The following is a 10,000-nucleotide window of genomic DNA, read 5'->3' on the forward strand; positions in this document are numbered from 1 at the left end:
GACATATAAGACATACAAATCTATAATTAATTTCAACGATTATCTTCTTTACCGCGTGATCGTACATGGTAAATGGGTATTTAAATAAGAGAAAGGAGGGGAGGGAAAGAACAAAAAAGAATGAGCGAACGAGCGTATAAACAAAAACCAAAAAAAAAAAAGAAAAAAGAAAAAAGAAAAAAGAAAAAAGAAGGAAAAAAGAAAACAAAGTTCAAATACGACGGATCGAATGGTAGATAGGTAAGTACATAGTCCTCTCTTCGATGTCAACCGACAAGCGTATTTCTGACAGGAGGAGAACGGGGGCCTCACTGAGAACAAGAAGGGCAACGTTTCGTATTCCGAACGACGTCTCGTCTGGGTCGTCATACCGACACGCCGCCGCTCTCGGTAGCCACGCTTAGCGTACTTGGTAGGCAGACGCCTACGTCGAGGCAATGTCTCTAACGATATTCTCGAAAGTCACGAAGTTCCCTAGCGTTCGTTCCTTAGAATCGACTGGCTGGGGCTGGCTACTCTTCGCCGTTACAAAGTTCTTCTTCCATATCTCTCTTCGTACGTTTATGTAGGAAAGAAGACGAAAAAAAAAATGAAGAAAAAGAAAAGGAAATAAATAAAAAAAAAAAAAAAATATAAAAAATATATATATATATATATAATAACAAATAAAAATCAATGACTTTCGTCATTGCAAATGATGGAAAAGAAAGAAAGGAAGGAAGAAAGAAAGAAAAAGAAAAAGAAAAAAAAACGAAGGATCGTAGAACGTAAGAGAAAGAATTTTCAATCTATCGTTTGATCTACGACATGCGACGATAAATTATAATACAACGATATGCTTTGCCTCGCGATTCTAAGGAATATCCCTTAAAATAAATCGAAAAGTATCGTTGAACGGGGACAGATATTGCAGAGAATGATGACCGTTTTATGGTCAACCTCCTTCTATCGCCGTGACACGAATTACTGTGATGCAAATCAAGGGAATATTATTATCTGGCTAAGGTACGGAAATTCTTTTTTTTTTTTTCTTTCCATCGCTTTTTTTCTATTTCTTTTTTCATTTTTCTTTCTTTCCTTTTTTTCTTTTTTTTCTTTTTCTTTTTTTTTTTTTTTGTTTTTTGAAATCTATGAAATCCATTCGGCTAAGTTATATCTCGTTAGAAAAACAGACGGAAGAAATGATCGAAGACGAAGAAAGCAAAGACGGCGCTACCAGCATCGACAGCATCCCTCTACTATCCTAGAAGTGATAAAGATCTCAGAAAATTCACGTCTCTTCGAGATAGCTAAAAGAAGCCTTTACGAGCAGATTATTCACGCCCGTGGTTATCAACGGTGACAGTTGGAATCGTAATAAAAAACATTTATCTACGTGCGAGAGAAAGATAGAGATAGAGATAGAGATAGAGATAGAGATAGAGATAGAGATCATTTGCATTTTCATAGGCAACGTGTGCCGTGCCTCGATCGTTACAAGTTTTACAAATATCTCACATAAGGCCGGAAGCTATTTTGCAAAGACTTTGACTTTGACTTTCCGACTCTGTACACTTACGTCGGTTCGTTAATTATTCTCAGGAAAAAACAAAAAAAAAAAAAGAAAAAAATAAAAAAAAAAGAAAACAAAAAGGAAAAGAAAAACAATAAAATCGTTCTACGATCCATCGAACGATCATTCAATTTTATCTCATACTTATTTACTTCACGGTAATAATGTTACTCTTCTTTTATTTCATTTGATCGATCGAATCAGGAGTCCAGTTTCTATCGGAGATCGATACATATACAGTAACGTTCTAATGATTTTTATTATACCAAGAATGAAAAGCTAGAGAAAGAGAGAGAGAGAGAGAGAGAGAGAGAGAGAGAGAATGATTTCTTTAAAGGCGAATCGTATATACGAGATGCACCTGCTTTCTTCTTTAGCTCGAAGACTTTTCGAAATGAGTCTCGACTTTCTATGAGAAGGATAAGAAACGTTATCGTTTTATTGTCTCTTTCTTTCTTTCTCTCTCTCTCTCTCTCTCTCTCTCTCTCTCTCTCTATCTATCTTCTTCTCTACCTTCTCTTTTCTTACGATAGCTCGTTATCGATGTGTCTATCGTCTCCTTGATTCTTTCTCTCTCTCTCTTTCTCTCTCTCTCTCTCTCTCTTTCTCTTTCTCTTTCTCTTTCAGTGTAATAATAATAATAACAATCCTTGGTTTCTTTCGCTCTTCTCCCAACGTAAGAGTTGTTTTCCCAAAGATAAGCGAATAAAGAAAGAAGGAAGAAGAGAAAGAGTACAGAGCGCATTCAACGATTCGCACGGGCAATTAAGCGACGTGACGCTGCGCGATTCGAGGCATGAAAACGTCGCAGGACGATTAAGGACTCCCCCTGTCACCTGTTGGAACGACAGGGGCGCCGGGATTCGTACTTACGCACGTGCGCGACCGACTTCCCCCTTAGTCTCTCTCTCTCTCTCTCTCTCTCTCTCTCTCTTTCTCTCTCTTTCTCTCGTTCTCTCCTTCTTTTAATACCTAATTTCTTCGACGAAAGAAACGTTCGACTTCCTCAATCGATCTTCCTTACATTTTTATATATTATACTGAATGGATATGAACTGACTTGTCAATTCTCGGTTTTACCTGTCCTGTGATTGATATTGGCATAGCTCGAGTAGAAAGGTCGTTCATAATAGAAAAGGTAAAGAAGAAAATGAAAAGAACGTTCGTTAAGAGTTGACTCGCCCGCTGTTCGGGAGACTAATAGGGACGCCATTATGACGGAAGCAGGAGCCGCCTCAAAATTGCACCAAGAAGATTCCTAATCGTGTTTCCTCAAGACAAAGGGCACTGGTAACACCAGCAGCAGGAGCAGCAGTAACAGCAGCAGTAGTAACAGCAGCAGCAACACCACCACCGGAAGGAGAAGGAGAAGGAGAAACATCAAGCGAGAAGGAGAAGAAATAAGAAACGTAGTCGTGGAATAAGAAGAGAAAGAGAGAAAGAGAGAGAGAGAGAGAGAGAGAGAAAGAGAGTGCTGAGAAAAAGTGGCAGACCGCGTCGAGAAAGCCGCGTCCGAAGGTGGGAACAAAAGGCACCTCTTCTTCCTCCTCTTCTTCTTCTTCTTCTTCTTCTTCTTCTTCTTCTTCTTCTTCTTCTACTTCTTCTTCCTCCTCCTTTTTCTTTCTCCTCCTCCTTCTCTTCTCATTCGTTCGTGGAGGCATTTGGCTTAGCGCGTCCAACGATCCAGCGCCCCGTCCACCCGTTGTGACTTCTTGCACGTATGAAAAACCACAAACCACCGACGTTATTTCGCGGCTGCGAACACGAAGGGTCTCCCTTCGTCCCATTCTCCAGTATTTCTCTTGCCGTTGTTACTCCGCGGCAATCCTTCTACTACTGAAGCCCAAAAATCGTGCCCGGCCTCACTAATGCCTCCTCCATCTTTCTCTTATTCCCTAGTTCCTTATTTTCTTTTCTTCTTTTTTTTTCATTCCCCTTCTCCTTTTCTTTCTTTCTTCCTTTCTCTTCTTTCTCTTCTCTTTTTCTTTTTATTTTCTCTTTCTGTTCTTCTTTCTTTCGTTTTTTTTTCTTCCTTTCCTTCTTCACCCTCCCCCTCCCCCCGTAGAAACACTCTACAACGTCGCTGGTTGAGTTCTCACAGCTTCCTTTCACGCTCGACTTACGTGATCGAAATGATATTCTCATTTCGCGTCGAAATCAATTTAGTTATCGGACAAAAATGATCAGCTTGCATTGCTTTTAAGCTTGAAATCTGTCTTCTCGTTCTTTTTTTCTTTCATTTTTCTTTTTTCCAAGGATAACGTACGTTCATTAGGATTCTAAGAAAGCGGATATGATAGAGTCTAATAGATATAGACAACATTATATAGCTTATATCCTTTTTCTTCTTTTTCTTCTTCTTCTTCTTCTTCTGTTCCTTCTTCTTTTTTGGTGTCAAGCATCCACTCGACGAGAAAAAATACAAGGAGACAACGTTAACTCGTCGTCTCCATCGAAATCTCTTTCGTGGTTAACCGTGGAACTTAGGAACAGGAGATCGATAGCCAAGTCGGCCACACAGCCGATACTTTGTGGCCCATAAATAAGTCAATCGCGAATGGCGGCTGAAAGCACAGAAGACAACTGTCCGCTGTTTCAAGGAGACACACGTTTGTGTTTTGAACGACAGCCAATATTTAACTCCTGTGACTCTTTAAAAGAGAAGACACGATCTTAGAAGGAGGAGAAGAAGAAGAAGAAGGAGAACAACGACGATGACGACGATGAAAAGAAAAGACAAAGATAAAAATAAATATAAATATAAACGTGAAGATAAAGGAAGAAAGAACGACTTAGCTATATATATATATATATAAAAAGAAAAGAAAAAAATATCGATAAACGATTCTTCTTCCCTCGTCTTTATCGTTGTTACCTTAGAGAGAGAGAGAGATTTTTAAACTAAATGATAAATAGGCGAAAGAGAGTCTAAAGAATGTTCACGAACCAATAGATAAAGTCACCGAGATGAGAGAGAGAACACCTTGTCGTAATCTTTCAAGCTCGATACACGAAACCATTCTTATCGCTTCGAGATATCAACCTCATCGACTTTTATCAATAACTCTGTCCATAAAGTCGTTCCATTTAGTTCGACGTTCCGAGATTTCCGTTCGTTATAAATTTTCAAGAATCAAGCGATTTCAGAAAGCAACGATTTCGCAAATCAAAAATACGAACCAAAAAGCAATCATATTCGGTGAGAAGAGATAATAGCGAAGATAGACGATGAGATTAAAGGAGCGTTTCTTTTTTTTTTCTCTTTTTCTTTTTCTTTTTTTTTCTTCTTTCTTCAACTGACTCAAAGACGGCTACGATGGGTTAATACCCATTAGAGATCGCGTTTGAGAATGGCATTTGTTGCACGTTCACGATACACCGTTCACCGATTACCTCGCCATTGTACCAAGACGAATTCTTTCAGTTAATCGCCGACGATCGACTCGGTCGCCAAATCACGTCGACTTACGTGACACCGACGAGAGTCGCGATTTTCTCCGCGAGCTTTTCCATAGTTGGGTGAAACCTATGAAACTTCGTTGTAACCAATACCCGAATCTCTATCTTCGTTGAAAGTTAAGATAAAGAAAGAGGGAGAGAGAAAAAGAGAGAGAAAGAGAGAGGAAAAGAGAGAGAGAAATCGGCACTTCGAAAGACAATAGTATCTCCGAATTAAGAAACGGCACGATCGACGATTAGGGTAACTATATTTCGGATAGTGATGGGATCAGATCGAAGGGAAGAGGAGAGAAGAGGAGAGGGAGAGTCTTATTGCGAAAGAAATCTACAGGTTCCCTCTTAATTAGAAGATACCGACGAATAACGGAGGTCGATCGGACGAGATAAGAAGGGTGGAAGTCGCGGAAGCTAAGTGGAAGCCCATTCGCTACCGCTCGCCTCGGAGGGCTCCTAATTGTCAAGATCGAGCTCCATAATTACACCCTCGGTGATTCGCTCCTGTCTCCTTGGCTCGCACCCTGTACAGTTAAAGGCCCTTTACCGAAGGAATACTTTCTTAGATCAAAATGAAATAATGCAAAATTTAAACGCCTATTCGAAACGATAGATTCAAATATGATGGATAAATAAATAAATAAATAAATAAATAAATAAAAAAATAAATAAATAAATAAATAAATATGCGTGTAATTTTAAAAACTATATTAGATTTTTCATCGATAAGGTATAAGGAGGAAAAATAAGATAAGGTAAATTTTCAATTGAAAATGAATCGCAACGATTGTCAATTCCATGGCGACGCTATATGACGCCTACATCGAAGTGCTCGAGTTCTATAATTTTACGTAAATAAACGGGAGAATTGACCATCCTGTTATATACAAGCACTCTCGATATAATATCGTTGACGTGTCTATGGCTTCACGAGAGTGGCCTTTCAATGGCGCCAAGATGGGTTACCTTGACGCAGAACAGATTTACGAGTCCCTATCGTTGCCATCGGTGATTATGAGAGTTTGAAACGAGAAGGTTGGTAACGTAACGAGATTCTTGCTGATGAAAGAATAACGAAATAAAGAAAGAGAGAGAGAAAAAAAGATATAGATAAATAGAGAGAAAGAGAGAGAGAGAGAGAAAGAAAGCAAGGAGAGTGTAAAGAAAAAGAAAAGATAATGCTTTTTCTCGTTTCGCTTTAAGAACTCACCAGTGTAACACCAAGCCGGCCAGACGACAGGACTCTCGGTGTCCAGCTCCCTCATTCTCTCAACAACCCGCGGACATCTCCAATCCGTTCGACGAGACTCGACCTCGAGAATATTCACGGCGATACTCGAGCCTTCTCGGCCCTTCCTCCTCTCTTTCGTTATGCCTTCCAGCGAAAAACGCGAGGCTACGTGATGGTTACACGACGACGACACTCGTTTGTTGTCGCACGCTCGCGAGTCACCTCACAGGCGAACACACCTGTTGAACGTCAGAATACGATCGTTCGAGCGCGTCGTTCAAGTTGCATCGTCCGCGCTTTTCTATTCTTTCTCTTCTTTTTTCTATGCCTTTCTTGCTCACTTCTTTTTCTTTCTTTCTTTCTTTCTTTCTTTCTTTCTTTCTATTTTCTTTTTTCTTTTCTTATTCCTTTTTTTTTCTTTTTCTTTCAAGAATTATTGCTGTATCCTCATTTTTCCGCTCAAGAAACGTACGAAAACACACTCGCGAGTAGATACATCAAAATTGATTATAAAAGGGAAAAATGTAATGTATCGTTGAGAAAGGAACAGGGAGAGAGAGTGAAAAGAAGAGAGAAACTTTGTTTGGACGATCTCTTAAAGCAACCCAGCCGTCAACGAAAACGCTTAAAGTTCTCTGCTCGAGGACACGCAAGGGTTCCGAGAGAGCAGCGGTGAGCCAGATAACGCCGGCGATAAGCCGTCGGCGTCAGCCGTGAAGCCGATAAGGCACGGAATTCGCGTCATCGAATAATATCCCACCAACTCTCTCTATGGCTTTGTCTTTCTTTTTCTTCTTCTTCTTTTTCTTCTTTTTTTTGTCCTTCTTCTCTCGTTCTCTCCTCTCCTCTCTCCCTCCCGCTTCTCTCTTTCCACTTTTCCTATATACGATTAATTTCTTCCAATTAACTCTTCCTTAACTCCTCTTTCTCTCTCTCTCTCTCTCTCTCTCTCTCTCTCTCTCTCACTCACTCCTACGATTATTTCTTTTCAAAGGATTCGATGCGACAAACGAGCGAACGATTTCTCGCGCAAGCGCGACCGCGGGTTACGCTCGCTCGTCTCGAAACACGCGCACACTGTTTAAAATGTCACGGAAATGTCAATGATAGACACTGAACGATAGATAGAAAGAAATACAGAGAGAGAAAGAGAGAGAGAGAGAGAGAGAGAGAAATAAAGAGAGAAATAAAAATCCACCGGATGACGTTTGACAACTTCACTGTACCCGTTAATTGTCTTCGTTAACTGTCCTCGTCTCTCTTCTTTCTTCTCCGTTTTTCTCTTACTCCACTAATTTTTTTCGCGATCTATTATATCTCAAGAGGATCACGCATCATTCTATTAAACACGATCCACGATCCATTCCCCTTTAATGACACGAACTGATCTCGAATCCCGCATGTGTCTTCGCGTGAATCCTGGCTATTCCTTCGAAAAGTCAGAATCCGACTTTCCTCGAGACCGGGTGTGACACGCGTACGAAAGAAAGAATGAAAGAAAGAAAGAAAGAAAGAAAAAAAAGAAAAAAAGGAAGAGAGAAAAGGAAAAGAGGGAGGGAAGAAGGTAGAAAGAAAAAAAAGGAGAAAGAGAGAGATATATATATATATATTATATATATATATATATATGTATATATATAAGTATATATAACACGACACTCTCCTCTCTCGAAAGGTGCTGACCCGGCGATATCTCGCGTGACCGTCCTCCGTCGAGGATCGATGATCCTTTCCTCGTATCCCGGGCGATCGTTGATGTACCGCGGGTTGACACGACACTACCACACGGCACTGCTGCTGCTGCGTAAGACGGCGAAGGGGATGGACGGTAAGAGGCGAGGAAATATAGAGAGAAAGAGAAAAAGAGAAACAGAAGATACCGAGAGAAAGAGTGAGAGGGAGAGAGAAAAAGAGAGAGAGAGACAGAGAGAAAGAGAGGGAGAAGGGGAGGAAAGGAAGGAGGGCTTGAGGACAGCTCAACGAACGAAGACAGGTAGGGATGGACTGAAAGAGAAAGAGAGAGAGAGAGAGAGAGAGAAAGAGAGAGAGGGAAAGAAAGGAGGGGAGAAGAAAGAGGAAAGAGAAGCTGAGAGCACCGGACACACTACTCTGCCTCGGTAGGCACAGGACGCAGGTAAGCGGAGTGGCACTTAGGTTGGTGCACCTGCCGCGAGAGTCCGCGTCGTAATGGGAGCGGGGCAACGGGCGGCAGGTAGGCAGGCCCACCGCTCGTCAACCTGCGGAGAAGGGGAATCAGTCACATGGCGAGGTGCACCGCGTTGCCTGCGAACGAAGAGGCAAGAAGAGGTGGTAGCGAACGGAGAGTGGAGGTGGTGCCGTGCGCTCGCTCCTGTTGCTTCTCTCCCGTTGCTCCGTTCCTGGTGGTGGTGTTGTTGCTGCTGCTGCTGCTGTTGCTGCTGCTGCTGCTGCTGCTGCTGATGCCGCTGCTGCTGCTGTTGGTGCTGCTGGTGCTGCTGGTGCTGCTGCTGATACTGTTCCTGCTACTGCCAATCGCAAATCGCGAATTCAACCTCGAGACGAGTTAAACTTCGACTCAAACTCGACGGCAAAGTTTTCTTTCTGTTTTTACGTTTCTTCGAAAAAAAATACGTAAAACTTCTTCGTTCAAGAAAGTCATAATCGAATTTGAATCAATACTTTTCCCTTTCGTTCTCGTTCGATCAAAAATTATGCCCCTTCGATTACGATCAACTTCGACCAATCAATTTTAGATGCTCCGAAACTTCGATATTTGGATTCCCGTAAAGAGAGATATAATCGAGAACAATTGTCCTGTTATATTATTAAATGTTTTCAAACATCTTTCTGTAAAATCGATTCTGTCTTATCTACGTCATTTCAATAATTTATTAAAATACGAAACATCATCGTGGATTTATTTATTTCATGATAAACTACGAAATGTTTAATTTACCATTTCTTTTTTCGAATATTTATTGGAATTAAGAAGAAAAAAAAAACAAGAGAAAGAATTATAGTAGAATTCTTTATCTTCTGGATAATGTACTTACTTACTTACTTACTTACTTACTTACTTACTTACTTACTTACTTACTTACTTACTTACTTACTTACATACTTCCCCTTTCGTATCATGCTCATCCTCAATTAAAATATCTTTCGACTGTCATTTGCCACCGGTTTTTATCTTATCAAGAGAGAAAACTTTGCGATCGAAGAGAAAAAGAAAAGTTAACGTTCGCTGACCGTAATCTATCTGGCACGCCTATCATTACCCACGCAGGACGATCATCACGGTACCCGGCTCCCGTTTCTTTTTTCCTTCTGAAATTGATGGTCTGCGTGCGACGCATTCCTTTCAACTACGACTAGCGACGAATGGCTCAGCTATGGCGGACTGAGAGTAGCGATGAACGACTTCTAAGGAACGATAGGGATCGAAAGTCCTATCCTATCCTATCGAGAGAGAAGAACAGAAATGGGAGTGCGAATACCGGTACAGAAAGCATTGCCACCGATATAAGTTAACTATATACGTATCATGGATAAGAGAGAGAGAGAGAGAGAGGGAGAGAGAGCTTGTTAACCATCACATTGTTTCGCGAGGGCGTGGTAAGCCATATGTATGTTGCTAGCGACGAAAGGTGCGTGCCAAAGGTGCAAAGAAGAAGAGTAGCGCTTCTTTCTCTGCAAGAGTATCGAGGTATATAGTATCGAGCTCGATATATCGCGATCGATATGTATCATTTCGTTGAGATGATTACGCTTAGCGTTCGATAGTT

At 41.0% G+C, this 10,000-nt stretch overlaps 2 protein-coding genes across 3 annotated transcripts in view; both read right to left on the reverse strand.

The window, feature by feature from the left end:
• The window catches only part of LOC118447553 (uncharacterized), a 90,750-nt gene extending 82,978 nt beyond the window's left edge, over positions 1 to 7,772 (reverse strand). The window contains exon 1 of the mRNA XM_035879696.2: positions 6,216 to 7,772. Coding sequence (XP_035735589.1) covers positions 6,216 to 6,270 — 55 coding nt within the window. The 5' untranslated portion in view covers positions 6,271 to 7,772. The remainder of the gene's footprint in view (positions 1 to 6,215) is intronic.
• Positions 1 to 10,000, reverse strand: part of LOC118447645 (uncharacterized) — a 134,895-nt gene that overhangs the window by 14,820 nt on the left and 110,075 nt on the right. The window lies entirely within an intron of this gene.

The sequence above is a fragment of the Vespa mandarinia genome, chromosome 8 (assembly GCF_050613455.1).
Source record: "Vespa mandarinia isolate Hongniang chromosome 8, ASM5061345v1, whole genome shotgun sequence".
Taxonomy (NCBI): domain Eukaryota; kingdom Metazoa; phylum Arthropoda; class Insecta; order Hymenoptera; family Vespidae; genus Vespa; species Vespa mandarinia.